The sequence below is a fragment of the Macaca fascicularis genome, chromosome 9 (genome assembly GCF_037993035.2).
Source record: "Macaca fascicularis isolate 582-1 chromosome 9, T2T-MFA8v1.1".
NCBI lineage: Eukaryota > Metazoa > Chordata > Mammalia > Primates > Cercopithecidae > Macaca > Macaca fascicularis.
The window spans coordinates 102,989,227-103,014,023 of NC_088383.1; the positions used below are offsets into that span (position 1 = coordinate 102,989,227).

At 42.0% G+C, this 24,797-nt stretch overlaps 1 protein-coding gene across 14 annotated transcripts in view; it reads left to right on the forward strand.

Moving 5' to 3' along the window:
- The window catches only part of PLCE1 (phospholipase C epsilon 1), a 349,469-nt gene that overhangs the window by 241,688 nt on the left and 82,984 nt on the right, over positions 1-24,797 (forward strand). For all 14 annotated transcript variants that reach the window (XR_012417971.1, XR_012417972.1, XM_005565986.5 and 11 more), the window contains 3 exons: positions 8,591-8,736; positions 15,592-15,850; positions 17,456-17,661. Coding sequence is in view for 12 of the 14 variants with exons in the window: in XM_005565986.5 (XP_005566043.3) it covers positions 8,591-8,736; positions 15,592-15,850; positions 17,456-17,661 (611 nt within the window). In the remaining 2 variants the exon portion in view is untranslated. The remainder of the gene's footprint in view (positions 1-8,590; positions 8,737-15,591; positions 15,851-17,455; positions 17,662-24,797) is intronic.

Below are 24,797 nucleotides of genomic sequence, written 5' to 3' on the forward strand. Positions count from 1 at the left end.
GTATAGTATTTAGGGATTTACAGTTGAAGAATTTGAGAATAATCAACTATCTCTTGCAAACTGTAGGCAAGCCATTCTGCAAACAACAGAAAGATGTCCAGAATAATATGTTCTCTACCCTCAAGGAGGTGACAATTTAGAGAAAATGGACATATACACAACTGGTTTAATTGCAAAACAGAGTATGCTTCTTACTTTTCTTATACTTGCTTTAACTGCTCCCACTCTCATGCCTAGCATAGTTCCAGGCAAATTCACAGGCACGCAGTAACTGTTTGTGGAAAAAATAGGCATTACTACAGAGATTTAAATAAAGTGCTTTGGGAGGGCAACTGGGACCAAGAAGTGGTAGAAGAACCGGACTTCTAAAGATGACAGCATATAAATGGTAAAGTAATTATCCAATTATTATATCAATAATACTTTATATATAATTTTTATATATAATTATAAAAATACAATTTTATATATAATTACAAAAAATAATTATCCAATTATTTATAAAAATTTAATTATAATTTTATTATATACTTAAATATAATTAAAATATAATTGATTATAAGTATTATATAAAATTAACAATTTATTATATATAAAATTAACAATTTTATACAGAATTATAAAAATTATTATCCAATTATTATATCAATAATACCATTATTTAATTACTTGCTTATGTTATTTTCCCCCATGAGATGCCAAGTTATCAACGGGCAGATATCATGTCTGTCTTGTTTACTAGCGCCTAGCACAGTGCATACTATATAGTGGATACTCACTAAGTGTTTATTAGAAGAGGAGGATCACCTCAAGTCAAGATATATTTGTCAAGGTTCTTTTTTCAGTTATGAGTTAACAGCAACTCAACTCAAAGCTACTCAGACAAAACAGGAAATTGGTGTATGTGTATGGAGTCATCAGAGGGCTTCAGGGATGGCTGGATCTAAGAACCCAACCAATGTTTCTAAAATCTATCTTCATCTTTTCTTGGTGTTGCCTTCCTTCTCAGGCAGGCTTTCCTGATATTATAGCAAAGACAGCTGTCAACAGCTCCAGGCTCATATCTTTACAGTTTAGGATTCCAACAAAAAGGTTGTCTCTTTCCTGATAGCTTCAGTAAAAGACTCAAGAAGGGCTTTAGTTGGCTGGTTGAGGTCATATGACAATCTTTGAACAAATCACTGAGGTCAGGCTTGCAGGAAGGAGTATGGTCAGCCTTATGTAATCTGTACAGATTAAGAAGTTAGAGAGCTAAAACAAAACCCCCTACACAAGGCATCAGATTGAAAAATGGCATAGAGCCTAGGAATAGGCAAAGAATAGAAAATGATACACATGGTACAATTGGATTGCTATCTGGATAAGTGGTAGATGACAGTAAAAAATTAATACTGGAGATGTAAATTTAGAGCAAATAGTGCCATCCTTGAAAGCCAAAAAGAGATTTGGAGTTTGTTCTGAAGACAATTGTGATGTAGTTTAGGGGTAAGGGGAGAGTATAATCTGAGCTATGTTTGAGGCTCTGAAAAAGCTCCCTTTGGGTACTTGCCTTTTCCCCTCTGTATTTCTCCTAAGCAAAGAGTCATCAGTGGAACCATGCCAAGCAGAGCGAGGAGTTCAAGAGACTCTTCTGCACCCACTTCATGTCAAGGAGGATGCCTGGGTGTGGGAAACATGCTGGCTGCTGTATCCTCAGCACTGAGATCCTGGCATGAATGAACCATGGCCTGCACCTTTAAGGAGCTTATGATTGGAAGAATTTGGTCTAAGACAACAGTTTATACACACACACACATACACACACACACACACACACACACACACACATATGTAGCCAAGCACAGTGGCATGCACCTGTAGTACCAGCTTCTTGGGAGGCTGAGGCAGGAGTTTGAGTCCATCCTGGGCAACATAGGGAGACTCCATTTATAAAAAGAAATAAAAGCTTAAAAACTAATCATATATATATGATTGGGCTATTATAATGAAAACATGCTGTTTTATTCCTAGCAAGGAGCCAGGGAAGCCTTGGGAGAAGAGGTAACATTTGAGTTATCCTTCTCTTAGGAGGGGACTGTGATTGGGGCACAAACCCTTAGGGCAGTCACAGATTCTTCCTGGTCCAGCCTGTTAGGAAGTGGGATTTAGAGATTCCAGTCTTCAGGATTTCTTGTCCTGTTACCTGGAATTCAGCATCTCTACAACAGTACTAGCAGCAGCAGAGCAGTCACAGTAGTGAACATCCGTCAAGCCCTTAACTGCACACTAAGCATCATGCTGAGATCTTTAGATATACTCTCCAACTGCACCCTCACAACAATGTTGGGAGGTAAACAGTATGCCCATTTTACTGAAAAGGGAATCAGGGCTCAGAGCAGTTAGACGCTTTGCCTCAGGGGCACGCACAGGAAACAGTGGGGCTGGGAGTGTAGGCAGGTCCACCCATCTCCAGCACCGGGCTCCGCCACTACTCTGTGCTGCCTCCCTGCAGCTTCCCCTTGTTCCAGATGGGTTACAGTCTCAGTCTCAGGTACAGTTAACAGGCGAGGCCAGAGAGGTGATTTATAGTTTTGTACTGGTACTACAGAAATGATGCCTGAGCTCTGACTCAAGGCCCTGGGGTGCAGAAAAAGGTCACTGAGCCCCTGGGTGAGTTTTCAAACTCCAGTGCATATAAGACTCACCAGGGAGTTTATCTAAAAATGCAAATTATTGATATCTGGCCTTAAGAGAGTCTGATTTATCAGTCTGAGTGAGGCCTTGGAATCTACATTTGAACAAACACCCAAACACCACCCCCAGCGCTTCTGATGTCAGTGTTCCACATTTGAGAAGCACTGCCTATGCAGGGGTGTGTGTGTGTGTGTGTGTGTGTGTGTGTGTGTGTGTGTGTGTGTGTGTGACTGTGCATGCACACATGTGCATGTTGTGTATGTGTACATGCCCACATGTGCTAGTCAAGATGTTTTAGTAAAGCTCTATGGAGGATAGGCATGGATGTGCACTACACATAAACTACTTGAAAGTAGCTTTGTCGTAGCCAGGTGTGGTGGCTCACGCCTGTAATCCCAGCACTTTGGGAGGCCCAGGTGGGTGGATCACCTGAGGTCGGGAGTTCAAGACCAGCCTGACCAACATGGAGAAACCCCGTCTTTACTAAAAATACAAAATTAGCCAGGCGTGGTGGTGCATGCCTGTAATTCCAGCTGCTCGGGAGGCTGAGACAGGAGAATCACTTGAACCCAGGAGGCAGAGGTTGCAGTGAGCAAGATTGCGCCATTGCACTACAGCTGGGCAACAAGAGGGAAGCTCTGTCTAAAAAAAAAAAAAGAAAGAAAGAAAGTAGCTCTGTCTAGACTTTCATTGTATTTTGTAGACTTTACCATTTGAGTTCAACCTTTGCAGTTAGAGTGACCAGATACCCATTACAAATGATCATCTCTATGAAAACGTCTGCTTGGCATATTCAAGAAACTTTTTGGCAGAATGTCATTTGTCTCCTTTTTCTGGACCTGGGAACGGCACTGGGAAGTGTTCAGGCCTTTTCCCAAATATAATCCCTGAGCGTTTGGAAGCTGAGAATCCTCCCTGCCCACGGCCTCCTGGGACTCTGGATGGCCTGCCTGTCTGCCAGAGACACTGAGCAACTCCATGCTGGAAATGTGGGAAAGATGGTCCCTGTCCTGGAGGTCTAAGGGTCTGCTGGGGGAGACAGAACAGACCCATGTGAAAGAGTCAGGCGCACAAATATAACAAAAATAAACCAGATGCAAAACCGTGCAGTGGTGAGAATCCAAGTGAAACTTTGGACTCAAGGTCCTACGTTAAGTCGAAGAGAAATAGGAAGAAATGGAATGGAAGGTGCGAACCATGAGAAAAGCCTCCCTAAAAAAGCTAAGTTTCATTCATTCATTCATTCATATGTTCACTCCTTTGCCGACTCTTGTTTAAACTCACTGAGGGCAGATCCTGACAGGTCACCGACACTGCTGCTTACCCTTGAGCATAGCAGATCCAGCATCTGCCTTCATGAGGATCACAGCACTAAATGTGCGCCAGGGTCAGGGTGATGTGGGGGCACCACAGAGCACACAGTGAGTGGACACACTCCAGGTGGGAAGTCAAGGAAGTTCTGCTCAAGAAAACGATGTTTTTATCAGACTCCTGAAGGCAGCCTCACCCTTTCCTTTAGGGGACCAGGGCGCGAGTACAAGGGAGGCCCCAGCATGTTGGCCTTCCCACCTTCTCTTCCCATCCTGGCTTGTGTGCCAGAGTGTGGATACCTCAGGCCTCATGTTCAAACCCTGTCCACACATCACCCCCACCCCCACTGCCCTCTGGCCTGGCTTTAGGCCTAGGGGTTACAATCTACCCTCTGAAGGACTGATCCAAATCAACAGCCCTTGCAGACCAGCAGTGGGCTTGGTGCTGTTTGGACAGGGAATTTGGGAGGCCTGGGTTTACAAGGGATAAATTATCTAGAAGTGAGTGTGCAGCCTGTGGACAGGCACGTCCCCTCCACCCCATAGACTTCTTACTCTATGGGGAGGGCACAGCTGGATGACAGCCAGTGTGGAGCCTTCTGAAGCCTAGGGTCCAGGGCAGGATCCTGATGGCATGGTCTCAGGACAGTGCTGCCTAAAGGATGAGTAGGGTTAGATGAGTAAAATGACAGGCCATGTGTGGTGGCTCATCTGTAATCCCAATGCTATGGAAGCGGAAGTGGGAGGATCACTTGAGGCCAGGAGTTCAAGATCAGCCTGGGTAATATAGTGATACTGCATCTCTACAAAATAAATAAATAAATAAATAAATTTTTTAAATTTAGAAAAAATGAATCTGGGCTGATGGGGAGCCTTCCTGCAGAAGGAACAACCAGTTCAAGATTCCTGAGATGTTAAAAAGCCTAGTTTACCTCCCTAAAAGGAGGGATGTAGGGGAGAAGTGAGGTGGTTGGAGAATGGACAGGGGCCTGGTGGGCCAAAGTAAAGATTTGGCTTCACAGAGGACACAAGTAAGACATGGTGGACCAGAGAAAGGTCATTTTGAATGATGCAAGAACATTCCTTCCAAACTGAGTGTGTGTGACACCAATAAGGTATTTGATGTGAGGAGAGGGAGCAAACTGTTCTGTTTTGCTAAGCCTAAGAGTACTGAGAAAAGCAAAAGGAAGGAAAAAAAGATATTGTGGGAGGGTCAGTTGTGGAGGAGTTGTGGGCATGGTCCAGGGGGTTATGATGTCAGGATTAGCCCAGCACCTTCTGGGAGAGGTGCTTAAAGAATTGGGCTGGGGGCCAGATTCTCTCCTGATTCTGTGCTTGCTGTTGAAATAAGCAAAATAATCTGCTACCGTTAGCACCTTTCTGCTCTACTAGCACTCTGTATGCCTAAACCATAGTACTTTATATTTATATTTATATAAATTTATATAAATTATATAAATTTATATATAAATTATATTTATATAAATTTATATTTATATTTATATAAATTATATAGAACTTTTGTTTTTCTATGTGATTGCAGTGTCCTGAAATTCTTTCTGGATTGACAACACATCCCATTTTCCATCTAGTAAATGTGACCACCTTTTATGCTTTGGTTAACATTTTGACATTTGTCACTGAATCTTCATTTCCTTTTTTGTCATTTATTATTTTATAATTAGTGGTGACCCTCTCACCACTTAATGCTTATAAAGTTATGAATACATCAGACCATAATAAGAATTGTCCATGAGGCTTGTAAGCAGATGTTGGGTGTGTGTGTGTCTGTGTGTGTATGTTTATGATAACAGTGCTTACATAATCTCAACAACGAGGGCCCTGGGGACTCATACTCGGCAACGGAACAGTTGGTTTAAATTAGGTTTCCATGTGAAATATGGTATCGCTATTTTTTTCCTCACGTTGTGGGAAAGTATATGGAAAATGATTTGACTGATAGGAAATAAATCTGGATGAGTGATCAGGATTGTGACACAAACCAAGTGGTGGTCTCCACCTGCCCTGTGAAGCAGACCTCTCCAGGGGGAGGTGAGTTAACCCTTTCCAGCCACTGGACTAGTAAGTCAATGCATGGTATCAGAACAGCCTGAAAGAATGACGACTTTCCAGAGACCCTGATTTGCCATCAATTTCAACCAGTAAGGAGCTAAAGCCATGGAGACAATATGGCCAGAGGCCTCAACAACTAATGAGTTGGGTGGCTTTGAGAAACTGTTTTTTTAATTTTCAGGATCTCGTTTTTATTTGTGAGACCTGTTTGAATTTCCAACTCAAAGAGTCAGTAGGGTTGTGATGCTAAGTGTTTGCTGATGGTTTCATATTGTAGGATAGGGCTCATCAAAACCCAGTCAGGCTAAAGGAAGAATCAGATGGAATCACCAATGACTCAGTTTCTGTTAGCAAAATAATTTCTTGCTCTAGTGAGCCGGGGTTTCACAAAGGTGACTTGTAACCAAGGAACCAAGTGAGAGGACAGGCATGGAGACCATGAGCAAGGGGTTACTCGTAGCTGCGGGAGAGGGGTCAGCACTGGGAATCCCAGACAGTTCCTGGGATGATGTGGACCAGGGTTTGTCCCAAGGGTCTGATTCCAGACCTGTTCTCCTGATGCCACCCGAGGGCCCAGTGAAGTCCAGAACAGATGGAGGGCAGAGGCATATGCTGGGAGCCCACTAGGCTCAGGACTGGGCTTGGGGGTGGCAGGTAGCCCAGCACGTTTTACTTCAGTCTGTTTCAGAAGGGAAGAGGAAGATTATTAATTACTCCAGTGCCTCTGGCTCATACCAGAGAATAGACCTGTTTTATTACTAAAACTCCCTGTTGGTCTGATTTTCCTGTTTGTTTCTATGTAGGGATAGGAAAGAGGTGTGAGCAACCATTCATTTTGTTTTTTCATCTCTTTGCGCTTATTTTGGACTCTTCTCAGCATTTTCTCCTTTTATTCCTGCTCTGCCTTCACATGTGCAGCTCCAAACTGAGTGCTTAGGAGGACCTACCCAGAGCCAAGTCCGAAAAAACTCACCTTTCGGCCGGGCACGGTGGCTCACACCTGTAATCCCAGCACTTTGGGAGACTGAGGTGGGTGGATCACTTGCGGTCAGGAGTTCAAGACCAGCCTGGCCAACATGGTGAAACCCCATCTCTACTAAAAATATAAAAATTAGCCAGGCATGGTGGCGGGCCCTGTAATCCCAGTTACTCAAAGTTGCAGTGAGCCAAGATCATACCATTGCACTCCAGCCTGGGCGACAGAGCAACACTCCGTCTAAAAAAAAAGAAAAGAAAGAAAGAAACTGTCAACTTTCATCAGATGAAAGAGCACTGAGCTGGGAGCTCTACTTTTGATATCAACAAGAATTGTGACCTTGAAAAGTCACTTCTCCCATGAGCCGTGGATTCTCGATCTGGAAAAATGGGGTTGCACTGCCCTCTGTGGTTGCTGCCAGCACTCAATGCCATTAATTCTTATCATTTTATCCACTTATACGCGGTATGCTATTGACCTTGAGCTCTTATTTCCTGCAGTTGTCATGGGTCACCATAAACTCTCTGTTCTGGCCTCTCTCACTTAGGCCAGAGAAAAGTGTCGCTGCTCAGGCTTCAGCGCTGATGCTGAACCAAGCAGAGCTAGTAGGGCCATGTGAAGTCAAGACCAAGACTTTGGTTCTGTTAACAATCAAGTTTATCAACCCACATGCTAGTCAGGATAGAGAAGGTAACTTAGGTGGACACCAGCATCCAAGCACAAAAGAAAAGGTGGCAGCAAAAAAATCTTAGATCAGAAGAAGATGATTTAGAGGCTGCATATCATAAGGGGAGGGCGTAGACATGGATCATTTTAAAATATTATCCTCCAGTCTGTGTAGCAGGAAAAACAAATTGCATTAGAAGAACTTTAAGTCCAGAACTGGAGAACATTAGAGTTTGTGTAAACACATCAGGCATTTGTGAGTGGTTGATAGTGCAACCTCTGGAGCAGACACCCTAAGTTCAAACCTAGGCTTTGCTACCGTCAGTGTGGTTGAAGACCTTACACACATCCCTGAGGACAATAACAGTCCCTGACTCTTAGAATTGTTGTGAGAGATAAGTGAGGTAATATAGGTAAAGTGCTTAGAATGGTTCCTGGCACATAATAAGTGCTCTATAAATATTTGTTCATATTACTTTGTCATTTGAGGAGCATAATAGATAAGGCATTTGTAAAAGATCGTTTAAAAATGTTTTTATTTTTCATTTGATATTATGTATTTTAATACTTAGTAAATGTCTTTAATTGATGGGTTAAGTACATTTCATTTTAATGTCCATCAGTCAAATATCTTTCGATCAAAATTATCCTTAGGCCTTATTTTCTTATAGTCTCAAGACATTTTTTCGATCAAAGGATTTTATGAATTGCCTTTTTTAGCCTTCTTGTTTTAAAGAAAATAAAGAGAGAGTTACAAGAGATTAAGGACCTATAGGTCTTTCATTTCCTAATACCAAATTAGTATTTTTAGAAAAACAAAGAATACTTTTGGGAAAAAAAATGCCAAACTTCTAGGACATAATTCCCGTGAATGTCTCTGTGTGTTTTCTAGGTGAGCTCCTGGGTGACGTGGCTGATCCTCACGGCAGGCTCCATGGAGGAGAAGCGAGAAGTCTTTTCATATTTGGTGCATGTGGCCAAGTGCTGCTGGAACATGGGCAACTACAACGCTGTCATGGAGTTCTTGGCTGGCCTCAGGTATAGTCAGTGGGGAATACGGTTATCTTGGCACAGTTGCTTCTCATCACCTAAATGGCTCTGAGTTAATTGTCCATGGAGTCACCTTTACCCAAGCCAGGTAATTGGAAATTATTATCTTGGGAAATGTATTATCTTCTTTCAGCACCAAAGGCCCTGTCCCCTCAAAGATGCTGCAGAATTCAGCCCCTGTGGGCCAGTCACAATCCTACTTCACTGGATCTGCTGTGATTCTGTGTTCTTGGCCAACCCAAGTGAAATTACTTGGTTGCATAACCCATCAACCCCACCATTGACTATTCCCCTTCCTGTCCTATAAACCCCACTGTTACCTGTCTCTTTTCAGGCCTGCCTTATGTAGTGTTCCAGTGCTGTATGCTATAGACCACCAACTGCCCTTAGTAATTACAGTGGCTAGCATTGACAACAGGCCTCCAATAATGCTTGCTCTCATTATTATCAAACACTTTATGTCAAGTATGGGCTATGCACATTCCCTATATTGTATCTTTTAATTCTCAAAACAGGTTTATCAGGTAGATACTATTATTATTCCCACATTATACAAAAGAGGAAGCTAAGGTTAAGAGAAATTAAGTCATTCACCCAAGGTCACCTGGCATTGCTGGGAATGCAGGCAACCTTGATTTCGGAGCCTATGATCTTGACCACTATGATATCCTGCTCTTATGCCTTTTCCATCAAGCTAATAACAAAATCACCATCCTGTTCATCAAGTCGCCTGCTTTATCCCCTTTTAGCCTCAGTTACCTGGCATAAAGTAACTATTCTTACTCCTATGGGAGGCAGCATGGTATGTGAGGAAGAAAAGCATGAGTTCTTAAGTCAGAATCACAGGGAATCAAATCCTGGTTCCCCCAAGGAATAGCTGTGTGATCCAGGCAAGCTACTTGACTTCATTGAGCCTCAGTTATTTTGTCTGCAAAATGGGGATAATACTAAAAAGCACCTACATGTTTAGGTAGAATTCAGTGAAATAATATAAAGTATTTGACACCTGTGCCTGGTGTATGGTAAGGCCTCATAAAGAGCAGTTATTGTTATTATTATTGTTATTGCTTCCTGAGATTCACCATCCTCATGAGGGTTCTCACTACAAATGAATTTTACTTCAAAACATTACTGAGATTTTTCTTTGATTCTCCAGGTCCCTATGTAGGGATTCTGGGTTGGGGGAGGAGATGACAGCTCCCAGAGTTCTAATTTTTTTTTTTTTTTTGTCCTTTTCAACTTTCTTAACTAAGAGTAAACCCAAATGATCATGTCCCTGACATTTAAGATAGTCATACAAATGCATAAGGCATGGCTCAAAAGAAGGAAAAAGTGGAAAAAAAAAAAAAGCCTTGGAGAATAGAAGGCTGTATCCAGATGATTTTGATTCTCTTTGTGATCAATTATCTATAAAGAAAACATGTAGGCTGGGCACGGTGGCTCACACCTGTAATCCCCGCACTTTGGGAGGCTAAGGTGGGTAGATCACCTGAGGTCAGGAGTTCAAGACCAACCTGGCCAACATGGTAAAACACCATCTCTACTAAAAATACAAAAATTAGCTGGGCGTGGTAGCAGGTGCCTATAATCCCAGCTACTCAGGAGGCTGAGGCAGGAGAATCACTTGAACCCAGGAGGCGGAGGTCACAGTGAGCAGAGATCGTGCCATTGCACTCCAGTCTGGGCAATAAGAGGGAAACTCTGTCTCAGAAAACAAAAAAGAAAAAAGAAAATGTGTATTACATTTCTTTTAAGAAAATAATTATCATATTTTGATAAAGTTATTTTATTTTAATGATGCTTATCATTCTGTGTCTGGCAAGTTGGTGCTGGCTGTTGGCCAGGGACCTCGCTTCCTGACCCCACAACATGACTGTCATTACAGCACAGTGACTGGCTCCTTCCGAAGTGAACAATCCAAGAGAGGGAGGCAGAGGCTGTGATGCGAGCCTCAGGAATCACACACAGTCACTCCTGCCATATTGTACTGATCACGTAGGACCAGCATGGACTCCTTGTGGGTAGGGACTGCACAAAGCCACAAAATCAGGAGGTGTGGACCATGGGAGGCCGTCTTGGAGGCCGGCTGCCACATACCATGTTCTAGATTCTCTTATTACAAGAATGGCCTCAGAATGACCTATGGAGGTCATACATGAATGGGACTGTAAGATTCAGCTGAGTTTAAATCCAAAATCCAAGAAGACCATAAAGTCTGGTGATTTCCCTAAATGAGGAATAATCTCAAACCAGGACAGACCTCAACACTGATCCCAATGCATTTTGGCTCATACCCCAGATCCACTGCTGCCTAGTTTCATGCTCCTGTGTTTGGCTTAAAACTAAACTGATCTTTACAGATAAATAGGTGAAAGTACCAGGTATAATAGGTTTTTTGTTGACAGCTATTCTGTACACAGGAGATAAGTGGCCAGATACCGTTACGTTGCAATGATTATGGAGGCAGAGCTTATGTGTGCATTTTTAGGCTTGAAAGTGTTTAGGTTCCAAGCAATTAACTATTATCAACATAATAGAGATTATTTTATTTTATTTTATTTTATTTTATTTTTTGAGACAGTTTCGCTCTTGTTGCCCAGGCTGGAGTGCAATGGCATGATCTCGGCTCACTGCAACCTCCGCCTGCCAGGTTCAAGCAATTCTCCTGCCTCAGCCTCCCAAGTAGCTGGGATTACAGGCATACACCACCACGCCCAGCTAATTTTGTATTTTTTTTTTTTTTTTTAGTAGAGATGGGGTTTCTCCCTATTGGTCAGGCTGCTCTCGAACTCCCAACCTCGGGTGATCCGCCCACCTCGGCCACCCAAAGTGCTGGGATTACAGGTGTGAGCCACCGCGCCCGGCCGATTTTTTTTATTTTTTAAGCAATTAAATGGGAAGAGAAAGCATACTTGTTGTTAAGTGACTTTGGTTTTTTATAGACATTGTACATTTTGCCTCCTCTAAATTCTTAGCTCTTTTAAGCCACTAGTAAGAAGTACAAAGATTTACAATCAAGAATATTTACTTAGTTATTGTGCCAGTTTAAAATAACCCAAGTGAACAACATAGGAAAATAGTTAAAGGAAATAATACGCTGCATCCAGATAATGGAATAGTAAATAGCCATCAAAAATGATGTTTGTAAACAAAACATTTTTTTTTTGAAACGGAGTCTCACTCTGTTGCCCAGGCTGGAGTGCAATGGTGCAATCTTGGCTCACTGCAACCTCCACCTCCCATGTTTGAGCAATTCTTCTGCCTCACCCACCCAAGTAGCTGGGATTACAGGCACCTGCCACCACACCCTGCTAATTTTTTTGTATTTTTACTAGAGACGGAATTTCAACATGTTGGCCAGACTGATCTTGAACTCCTGACCTCAAGTGATCCACACGCCTCAGCCTCCCAAAGTGCTAGGATTACAGGCATGAGGTAAAAAAACAAATTTTTAAGAGATAAGATCTTACTCTATCACCCAGGCTGGAGTGCAGGGGCAGGATCATAGCTCACTGTAACCTCTTACCCTGGGCTTAAGCAATCCTCCCACTTTGGCTTCCAAGTAGCTAGGTCTACAAGGAGTGTACAAGCACAATAGCTATTTTTTAAATTTTTTTAAGAAATGGAGTCTTTCTGCATTTCCTAGGTTGGTCTGGAGCTCCTGGCTTCAAGTGATCTCCCCTGCCTCAGCCTCCCAAAGTGCTGAGATTATAGGCATGAGCCACTGCACCTGGCCTGAAAAGTTTTTATATCATTGGAAAGCAGGTGACACATAATACATGAATCTATCTGGGAACAAAGCTCTCTATCCTGAATAACCTCAGCAATATTTATATACCCATATAGATAAGAATAAGATAAATACTGGAAGGAATGTCTGTGTATGGTAGAATTATAAGTGGGTTTGCTATATTTTTGATATTTTCTAGATTTTCTACAATGAGTATCTAGTATCTTTATAATCATAAAGGTGAATAAAAGATTTTAAAATAGTGTCAATTCTCAATTCAACAATGAAGAATTGATCTTTGCTGAAGTTTGCCCTTTGCCCCCAAGTGAACCATAACTACTCCATTACTCACACAATAAGAAACCAGTGAGAACCATGTCTCATTCATTCACTTCATTTGTTTTTACCCCCACTTCATTCCCCAAAAAAGAATTCTCACTGTCTTATAAGAATCCAGTTATAGGACAAGCTGGATTTAGTAGGATGAAATCATAGTATGCTTTTACTTTTCTGATCTGATTGCCTTTCAAAGCTTCCAACCGGCTCTCCCTCCCCCGACCCTGGATTATGCTACATTGAGAGATCCTGTAGCTTTTCCAGTCACTTTCCCAATTAACACACAATCTCATTCTCCTGTGCTCTTGAACATGAATGAGTCTTGCAAACTTAAGGCTGTTTAAAAAAACAAAAAACAAGTTGTTTAAGACAGGGATCCCCAGCCTTTTTAGCACCAGAGACCAGTTTCATGGAAGACAATTTTTCCACAGACTGGGGATGTGGGGGTGGGGGAAAATGGTTTTTGGATGAAACTGTTCCCCCTCAGATCATCAGGCATTAGATTCTCATGAGGAGCATGCAACCTAGATCCCTTACATGCGCAGTTCACAGTAGGGTTTGCGCTCCTATGAGAATCTAATGCCGCTGCTAATCTGACAGCAGGCAGAGCTCAAGCTGTAAAGCTTGCTCACCCACTGCTCATCTCCTGCTGTGCGGCCCAGTTCCTAACAGGCCATGAACCGGTACTGGTCTGCGGCCCAGGGGCTGGGGACCCTCGGTCTAAGAGTATCTACCATGTGATACTATTTACATAAAGTTTAAAAATACACAATTCTGTAACTTGCTTGGTGATAGATGCATATGTTGAAAAAGTACGAAGAATTTTAAGGAAAGGAGAACCCCAAAGTCCCAGTGGTGGTCCTGTCTGGTGAGGGAAGAATAGAGTATGTGCTCTTGGAGGAATACACTAGGGCCTCAACCACATCGTTGATGTTTGATTTTTTTAAACTGAGAGATTGGCACGTGGGTGTTTGTCATGTTGTACTTCTTTATGTCTTTGGATGTCTTATATATTACACAGTGATTTTGTAATCCAGTTAATCTAAATCAAAATTTTAATATCTCATTCAATATATATCTTCTTCCTTTCTCTGTGTTTCACAACACAAGCAGTCTCAGAGACTTGTAGTAGTGGGGAAGATATAATTTGTCTTTTTTTCTTACTTTTCCCTGCAACTGGATGTCTACAGAAAAAAAGTGGACAGGAGAGGAGAGGGGAAAGGATGGGGATAGAGGGAGCACAGAGTCTTACTTGACGGGGCAGTTGTGCTGGCCTTGGTGCCCTCACAGAGACCAATGGAGGGTGCTTTTAGGTTTTCTTACTAGTTACTCTCTCTAATTTTTTCCACCTCCCCACTGCAGCATTACCTAGCAAAATGCAGTGTACCCTCTGGTCAACCTCTTATTCCTCACCGCCCCCCCCAGGTCCTGTCCTCACAGGCCCTTTCTGCTAGGGTCTCATCTTTTGGCAGGCAGACCCTTCAGGACAGCTCCAGCCCCACCTCTTTGCACAGTATCCCCTTCTGACTCACAGGAAATAGTCAGCACATTGCCCTCCCAACTGTGCAAGCACAGGACATATCTACTGGAAACTTTTCTCTCCCTTTGCCATCAGGCAGCCCCAGCTAGCCTCAAATCTTTAGGCAAGATTCATGCACCAGTTCTTGTGATCCACAGACTGCCCAGGACACAGGTCAGTGTCCCCATGGAATTCACTTGGGGTGACCTTGTCCTCTTACAGAAAGGTGAGCCCTCCCACAATTGCCCCCAGAGAAATATTCCCAAGCTATCTGCTCAGATCCACTTTCTCTGCATGGGCCAAAGGAGAGTGGGAGACCACTCTGGGCAAAGCAGTTCAGGTAACACCTTGTGAGGGCCTCTCTTTAAAAGGTGTGGTGCACTGTCACCTGTGGGTCTCAGCAGGAGTTTCAGAATAGGGAAAGTCCCACTTAACATCCTGTTATGCAAATAATACTTTACAACAAGGTCCCCAAAAATGAGCTGGTGGCTTCATGTCAAAGCTTGATTCAGTAAAAATCAATTCTATGGAAGAGGTGAAAACAATAGGCTTCATGTTGATCACTAAGGGGCTGGATTAATCCAAGAGTAATATTTAAAAGATCAAGAGGACCAGATGGGCCAGGTTTCCCCAGGCAGTCCTCCTCCACCAATATCTGTACAAACCATATTACCCTCTACTTTCCCTCTTTGGCCATAGCTGCCAGAAAAACGCAAACCTACATTCAGTGCCCAGCTTCTATAACTAACATATCCCATATCCCTATTTGTGTTTGTATCTGTCCTATTTAATTTTTAGTTTCAATTTACAAAAGTATTATTCATATTATCTGGGGAAGTAGGTGGGGATAGGAACCCTACACAAATATTAACAAGTAAAGAACTCTTGGGGCGGGGCGTGGTGGCCTGTAATCCCAGCACTTTGAGAGGCTGAGGCACTTGGGTCACCTGAGGTCAGGAGTTCGAGACCAGCCTGGCCAACATGGCAAAACCCCATCTCTACTAAAAATACAAAAATTAGCCGGGCATGGTGGTGCATGCCTGTAATCCCAGCTACTGGGGAGGCAGAGGCAGGAGAATTACTTGAACCCAGTGAGCCGAGATCACGCCACTGCACTCCAGCCTGGGCCAACAGAGTGAGACTCCACCAAAAAAAAAAAAACTTGGTAAAGAGAATGAATTTGTATGGAATTTAGGCTCCTTGCTGTAAACTATATTATTTCTTCTTCAGTCTAAAAAACGTCATTTACTCGCAATAGGTCAAGAAAAGTTTTAAAAATGTGGCAGTTTATGGACCAGTCTGATATTGAGACCATGAGGAGCCTGAAGGATGCTATGGCCCAGCATGAGTCCTCTTGTGAGTACAGAAAGGTGGTGACACGTGCCCTGCACATCCCTGGCTGTAAGGTGGTTCCGTTCTGTGGAGTGTTTCTTAAGGAGCTCTGTGAAGTGCTTGACGGCGCCTCTGGCCTCATGAAGATATGCCCGCGGTACAATTCCCAAGAAGAAACTTTAGAGGTAAGGCCTTTCACAATCATCCTGGCCTGAAGAGCCACTGTTGCTGGCTGTCTCATCAGGCCCTGTCTGTGCTCACCAAAGAAATGATCGCTGATTGAACACAAGGTTAATAATTGTTATATTGTTTCTGGGTAGCACATAGATCCTTGGAAGTTCTGTGGAAAAGAATGTGTGGGACTAGCACTGTATGGGACATAGTATTGTGAAATTAGTTTTAATGTATTAGGTTTAATGTGTAAGTACAAGTCAAAAAGGGCGTTGTTTTCTGGTGGTTTTTAAAGATTGACAGGTTTTTCTTATTGGGTGGGAATGTCTGGATGCAGGAGATAAAGAAAGTCAAATGACAGTATTAAGTTTTCCACATCAGTGGAAGAAAAACCTGCTTTATTTTCATCCTTTGTGGGAAGATGCTAGAGAGCCTGAAGATGCATGTAGAGACAAGTTCCAGGCTCCTGATCCCCAGAGCCTCGTTCCTCCCAGGTTCATTGCCTCCTGTTCCTGATTCCCAGAGCAGAAGGGATAGTGTGAGCTTTGACCCAAGGCATTGGGCATTGGAGAGACGGAGAATTGAGAAACTGGAGGGAAAAGATAAGGAAACCTCTCTCTAAGGTGTTTAAAAATGAAAGAAGTTACTAAAATGGAAAGAAGCTTATGGAGATTTTGAGAAGTCCCTTACCTGGGACCAAACCCAAATCTAGGATTATTCCTGCCATGATGACAGAACCTACTACTGACGTTTCTCACACACACACACACACACACACACACACACACACACACACACAGAGTCATGTACACGCCTTCTCCATGGAGTGGGAAGACTCTCTTCAACCTTCAGCCTCTTCTGTGTCACCTGGGAGCAAAGGCATCACCTGATATCAGGAAGACTTAAGAACCCCTGACAGGTACAGGCAACACCACCGCATCTCTCTGGGTTATGAGCTAGGATAAAAGGGCAAGAAATGGAGGAGAATGCTTAAAGGAAGCCTCCCAGGCCACACCCCTCCAGCTTCCTCACGGCTTAAGAAGAGGGAACTCCGCATCTCTTATCCCAGACACAGCTCTCACCTCTGATGGGAGAAGCTTCCTGATCAACTGTACAAACAATAAGAGCTTAAAGAGCTCAAAAACTAGGAAGAAGCCGCTGTGTTATTATACAACACATGAGCAATAAAGCAAAACATCACCCCTTCTCAGTGTTTTGCTTGGGCCCAGTCATTTTATCTGGTTCCGTAGAATAGCATACTTTACTCATGGTTTTTCTCAATTCTCACTATAAGGATAAAATAACCATGCCCTTCCTCTGCAAATTGGCTAACCTTCTCCTTAGGGAGCCCTGAAATAATATTGTTTTTTGTGTTTTAAATTTGAAGTGGAGTGTCGATTCCTAGAGGGATTAAAGTTGTCTCAGTGGAAACAAGGGTGAATTTTGATATTTCATGTGGTGAAACGAAAAAATGTTTTTCCTGGAGGCTCTTGTTTTCTTTCCCATAAAATAGGCACAAATGCCATTATTTATTACGTTATGATTTCTTTTCCCTAGCCAAGTAGGTTATCCAGGCACATTAAGTTGCAATAGCAAATTCTCGATATATTTTTCTGTAGTTTGTAGCAGATTACAGTGGACAAGATAATTTCTTACAACGAGTGGGACAAAATGGCTTAAAGAATTCGGAGAAGGAGTCCACTGTCAACAGCATCTTTCAGGTCATCCGGAGCTGCAGTCGAAGTCTGGAGACAGACGAGGAGGACAGCCCCAGTGAAGGGAACAGCTCCAGGAAAAGTTCCTTGAAGGATAAAAGCCGATGGCAGTAAGTTTTACACGTTAAAAGTGAGGAATGCTCATGTCTTCTTTTTTCCTGTTGATGAGTTCTTTCCTACTTCAGCTTAGTTTCAGATGGACACCTCATCAAAACCTGCCACTTTTATCATTAAGCCACACTTCTTTATCTTCAAACTTTACCAATTCCAAATTCAAATATACTTCTCTCATTTTGCTGCTTTGTTCTAAAATTACTGCTCATAATTTAACTTCTTACCATCTATTACCCCTTTAAAAAAAAAAAAAAAAAAAAAAAAAAAACAAGCAAACAAACCTAGAGCTATCCTGCCATTTCTAAGAATTCAACACATTAAATTTCAGGAGGAGAGCTGTGATCTTTTATTTCCTAGTTTTTGTAACAGTGGTTTTTTTAATTCTTGGGTGGGGTACTGGGGTGGGTATTAAGATACTTTTAAATCAAATCTACTGACTTAGTTAGGTCTGGGTGATATCTAGAAATCAGTATTTTTACCTCTCCCAACCTCTGGGTGATTCTAAGTCGAGGGTTAATAATCTCACTTTGAGAAACGCTGCTCTGTAAGTTGAGGTAAAATTAACCCTACACACACAAGGCATCTGCAGGTTTTTTAATTGTTCAGTAATTCCAGTTGTTCAGAGATTGTTTCAAAGATTTTTCACTTAACAGGTTGCTAACATTAGTGGCAATCTATACATAGAGAGAAGACCTCTACAAATAAGCACATCTGCACAGAAAGCCTCTCAGAGTCATTTAAGTTCTTAATCTCTCTCTCTCTCTCAGCATCTATGTATATATCTATTTCTTCCAATAAAAGATTTTGTAGATGCTTTTAAGAATAAATATGAATAATTGAGGATATTAAAGAAAAATAAGAATAGGAGAAAATAAAACATACAAAAATGTATGTTATATAGTCTATAGAGTGACTACATTTTGTTCTGAGATTCCTAGCAGTAACAGGAAAGAGGAAATCACAATTCTTTATAAGTTTCACAATATTTGTAAGAAAAATTAAACAGATGTTTGGGAGAAAAATGCCTTTTCCTCGTACTGTATCTGGCTGAAATTCCTTCCTTAAACCCTATCAGATAGAAATAGATAAAATAATGAATTTCATATGGCTTTTTTTACAATAACCTTCATCTGGGGCTGTGTGTGTGTTTGTGCGTGTGTGTATGTCATTTGACCTTTCTAAAATACCTTCAGGACTGCCACTTTTACTGAGTGTCAGACCCCTAGACTATCCTTTCCTTTCCCTTGGAGTTCCTTCAAGTGGTAACTTTCTTGCATCATTTTCACCTGTTATGAAATTGTTGTCTCTAATTTTCTCCACAGTCTCTTGTCTTCTTCCTAATCATTTTATCTTCTACATCCTAAGAACATTTCTCTTCCACTGTCCATTTTCCAAACCCTGCTGCGAGCACTCTTAGAAGGGGAGAAAAACACAAAAATGCAAATATTTCTTTTATAAAACCTGTGAAGTCATATTGAAATCCTCACTTTGAAACTTGTGTACTTAAGTGCCAGTGATAGCTTCCTTACCTCAAGTGACTGCTACTCTGAAAGGAACCTCAACACACAAGATAGGTGGTAGGACTGTTTAATGGAATTCACCAAAACCAGATCAGCAAGCACTACTTCTGTGGCCATTTGCCGGGACTTGGGAATCCATTCCTGATTGAGAGCCCCATGTTAAAATGTCCAGTGCAGGGTTATGTCTGCCAAAGACGTGCAGATTGAAAAGCCCATAGGAGCTGTGCTTTGTTGATCTGACTGAAACAGAGACTCTACAAACAGCAACCTCTAGCCCCTGTTCACTTGGCAACCACCAGCCCTGAGAAAACTACAGCAAAGAAAGAAGGGACAATCTCATGGTCCTTTGGTTTACCCCACCTACAGGGTGCTCTTATAATTCTTCACAAACCTCACAGCTACTTCTGCCAGAAAACCACTAGAAACACTCATAGAAACCTCAAAAACTGATTATAAAAAGTTCAAGATTTCTTTTTGCTGGGCCCAGTGGCTTAGGCCTGTAATCCCAGCCCTTTGGGAGGCCAAGGCAGGTAGATCACCTGAGCCCAGGAATTCAAGAGCAGCCTGGGCAACATGGTGAAACCCTGTCTCTACAACAACAACAACAAAACAAACTTCAAGGTCTCGGCAGGGAGGGAATTGAGCTGAAAAAATCTTGAAATGTCAATGGGGTCTTCAAGTAGGCTTATCTGACTTCTTTACAGATGAAGAAGTTGTGCCTAGCGAGCTGAAGTCACTTGTCTGACTAATAAACAGTAGAGCTGGGTCATGAGCCTCACCATTTGTTCAGTCACAGGGGAGGATCCTTTGTCCTGCAATGTTTAAGGCATTTCTTTTGATTGTAGAGGGGCTAACCTCAGCCTCTTTTTATGTCTAACTCCTGAAGATTAGGAACATCTGAATTCTGAAAGCATTGCAATTACATTTCATATGAATTATAATGCTCATTAATAATTACTTTTTTGTTTATGAGCCTAAAGAATAAATAAGCTATGCATTTGTATGTTTAAAAACATACAAAGGCATGGAGACCTCAGAGTAGCATGCGGCACCATTGTTGGGAAATAGAAATGAGGAGTATGAAGGTGTGTAGAGAAGAGTATAGAGTCATATAGGAGCTGCAAGTTCTTATTGTCGTCATTTTCAATATTGTTGACCCTCTTTGGCATGCTGCACCTTAAGAAGGATTTGTACATTTGGAGAAATGAGATATAAGTAGATGATGACAGAAACCTACAATGGAGGCTGCTTGAGCTGATTAAGAACTCAAACCTTCCAGTCACATTGCTTGGGACTGAATTTTGACACCACCTCTTACTATTTCTGTCACCTAGGTAGGTAGCTGAATCTTACTAAGCCTCAGTTTTGTCATCTGTAAACCGGAAATGACAATACTACTTGATAGGGTTTTTGTGAGGATTATGTGAGAGATGCATATAAATTAAGCAAAATGCATGGCACACTCTAAGTGCCAATATAAATGGTGCCTATCATGATTAATGTGTGCATCACACCTTTAAAATGCCAAGCTGAAGTTCTGGTTTGGTTGTGCCTCCAGCCAAAATCTCATCTTGAATTGTAATCCCTATAATCCCCACGTGTCAAGGGAGAGACCAGGTGGAGGTAATTGAATCATGGGGGCGGTTTCTCCCATGTGTTTTCAGGATAGTGAGTTCTCAGGAGATCTGATGGTTTTATAAGTGTGTGGTTGTTCCTCCTGCATTCATTCTCCTTCCTGCCACCTTGTGAAGAAGGTGCCTTGCTTTCCCTTCACCGTCCACCGTGATTGTAAGTTTCCTGAGGCCTCCACAGCCATGCTGAACTGTGAGTTAATTAGACCTCTTTCCTTCATAAATTACCCAGTCTCGGGCAGTTCTTTATAACAGTGTGAAAATGGACTAATACAGGGGGCTCCAGCACTTAGGTGTGGACACCCTTGGTAGCAGTCAACATTTCAGAAGAACCCTCAGTCATCCTCCTCTCCCTTACTGCAAAGAGGTCTTTTCTGTGTCCTTCTATCGCAATAGCCTCATTAGAGACGCGCCTGGACGATAATCCAACCCCACAGGGATAGGAAAAAAAGAAAGCTAAGCAGAATATCTGAGAAAATATAATAGTTACCAGGATTAACCACACACACACAAGTATGCATGTGGATGTCCCAAATCATAAAATGATAGGAAATCAGTTATTCTCCACGGGGAAAGATGCAGGCAGGCCTCAGCCTTACCAATGCCCAACTCACAACATCCTTTATCTGTACCAGCTGCCTCAGCCCAGCCCAGATTTTCATACAGTCTCACTCCCCGGCTTTGCTGGGGATACCTGGGATTCTGTATTTGTCTCTCTCTCTACTTCTCTGGCCAACACCTCAGACCCATCTTGTGTCTGTGATTTGTAACAAAGGCCATTTTCCCACTACCTGCACAACTTTCACCTTAGGCTTGTTTCTCACTTAAATCCCAACTTGAAACTTGGACTCTATTTTTACAGAGAATCTCCATTTGTATGGATGGCTTTGTTCTATAATACTAACTTAGTAAACTCAAGCCAGACAACAATATTAGCAATATTTAAGATGCTAACGTTTATTGAGAGCCTATGTTTAAGCAAACACTGCCCTAAATTCTTTCCATATATTAAATTATTTAATCTTCATGACAGTTCCATTTTACTCTCATAGGTAGCAGGGCCAGGATTTCAATTCAGGCAGGCTGGTTCCAAAACCCACAGACTACTTAGATATAATAAGAGAATGCTTATAGTCAAGGAAGGTGCTAGGTTAATTAAAAGCAAGAATTTTCCAGAAGAGAGCATTAAAAACACTAGATTTTATTAGAGAGAACAGCTGTAGCAGGATCCTTTGGAAAGGACATAGGTTTACTTCTATCTTAAAAAATTAAATTAGGCTTGTTTATCACATGGTGATTCATGTTCAAGGGATTATGTTAAATTTGCAGGAAGCAAACGAACCCTTACAAAGAAAATATTTAACCAGGTTAACAAATACCTGTCAATCACCCAGTGTAAAATTTTCATCAGGGAAATTAGACAAGTGTTTATCTGTCTATGGTTTCTAACTGAAGGATACCATGGAAGATTTTTAGGAGTAGGATAAAAACCTTTCTTCTATTTTTACTCCTTGGTCCTCTCCTTAAGTCATACAACCTGAGTTTGATAAGGTATTTTCTTTGCTGGTAAACCACATCTTTGATCTTCGGTTAACATTATATAGTTCCTCAATAAGTCTTAACATTCCACCTTATCCCTTCTTGTAAACTCACAGGAAATTATCTTCTAAGAGAATCAGACACAAAATTGCATAACATTCACTATATCATCTAAGAGACAAAAGCTACTAGTTTCCTGCTTGAAATGAACTTATTTCATTACGAACAATTGTCAATTTTATTTTGAGCATTAGTCCCTGGAAGATTGCTTTTTAATGGAATTATTACCATCTGGCATTAGTTCTTTTTTGCATTCTAAAATAAAAACTGACTCCAAGAAAGACAGCGTCCCCTCTCTCCCAGCTTACCTCATCTCTGAGCAGCAGAAACAGGCTCCAGAAAAGCCTTATAATTTTTCTTTCCAGACACTGTTTTTTTTATAATGCTTGTAGTAGTTCACTGGAACATGCTTGACTTAACTCAGAACTTAAATTACATGGAATATGGAAAACACCATTTATCTTGTTAGATTAAAATCAGAAGTTCTATGTCCAAATTTACATGTTGTATTTTAATGGGTACTAACACTCACCAATTGAATCCTTTTTGCTCTTAAAACAACAAGAAGTAGGACATGGAGAATGTGGAAATGGTCCCGGAAGAAAGCCCCTTGGCCGGGCGTGGTGGCTCACCCCTACAATCCCAGCACTTTGGGAGGCCGAGGCAGGTGGATCACAAGGTCAGGAGTTCAAGACCAGCCTGGCCAAGATGGTGAAACCCCGTCTCTACTAAAAATACAAAAATTAGCTGGGTGTGGTGGCGGGTACCTGTAATCCCAGCTACTGGGGAGGCTGAGGCAGGAGAATCACTTGAACCCGGGAGGCGGAAGTTGCAGTGAGCTGAGATTATGCCACTGCACTCCAGCCTGGGCAACAGAGCAAGACTCCTTCTCCAAAAAGAAAAAAAAGAAAGCCCCTCTAGAGGAACGGCTGGGCCGAGATAGCCTAGAGAAGAGAAAGTGAGAAAGGAAAAGTGCAAGGAATTGGTCTTCCTATATTTAATGAGTATACTTTACCAAGACAGGTGCTGTGCTAAGTGCTTTCCAACTGTTATTTTATTTGATCTTCACCATTATTCTATGAGATGAGCATTGTCTTTTTGCCATCTAATAGTGAGGCTCAGAGAGGTTGAGTGTTTTAATGAGGTCACACAGCAAACAGGTGGTGATGTTTAATATTAAACCCAGGATGACTGCAGCAGGCATATATGAAGCCATTGTGTACAAGGACATAAGTATTGGTTTTCCAGTGTTACCGAGAGCAATTTCAGAGGGATGGAGCTAAATAAGACACAAATGATTTTTTTATTTCACTTTTTATGAAGTGAATGAAGTAATATTAATTCATAATATGAAGTAACATTAGGAAAAGAGTATAAAATATCATGTAACCCCAGATCTTGGTGGTGGTGGTTGTTGTTGTGGTTGTTGTTGTTGTTGTTTTGACAGAGTCTTGTTCTGTTGCCCAGGCTGGAATCCAGTGGCACAATGCCAGCTCACTGCTCACTACAAGCTCAGCCTCCTGGGTTCAAGCAATTCTTGTGCCTCAGCCTCCCAAGTAACTGGGAGTACAGGTGCCTGCCACCACGCCCAGCTAATTTTTGTATTTTTAGTAGAGATGGGGTTTCACCATGTTGGCCAGGCTGGTCTTGAACTCCTGGCCTCAAGAGGGTCACCTGTTTTGGCCTCCCAAAGTGCTGGGATTACAGGTGTGAGTCACTGCACCCGGACCAGATCTTGGTTTCTAATACCATTCTTCAAGAAAGGGAGGCAAGGTTTCTCCTACAGTGGTTGATTCTAGGACTGGGGCAGAAAATATACAAGATGAGCCTGGAGAATCTTGTTGTAGTAAGGAAGTGCTCAAAAGAAACACAGTGATGGGAGCTGTGAAAGGAATGCAAGAGCCAACAGGAAGAGTTCCCAATGGCCACAACAATAAAATAAATAAAGTGATATCACATTATCAATCACCCAAAGTTTTAATATTCATGAGGTCATACTGATATAAGTAAATGATATGTGTAAATGATAAATAAACTAACAAATGGGGGAGAAGAGATCCATCTTCTGTGCAAAAGAATTTCCAATAACTTAGGTAGATTCTTCACCTTCAAGGAAGTGCAACATAACTCCCCACGCCTTAAGAGTGAGCTGGGCATGGCGACTTTTTTCCGAAGAGTAGAGTATGGAAATGAGTTAATAATAGTAGTAGTAACTGTACAGTGGCACATGACACACAGGTCCTCAGCCAGGTGATCAGTGTCAGTATCACCAGGGAGAAGTCATGTTGGTAGTGGGTGCCCTCAACACGATGTGATAAGAATGACACTTTACCTCTATGGTCTTCCTTCCCCAAATCCATAACCTGCATCTACTTATGGGAA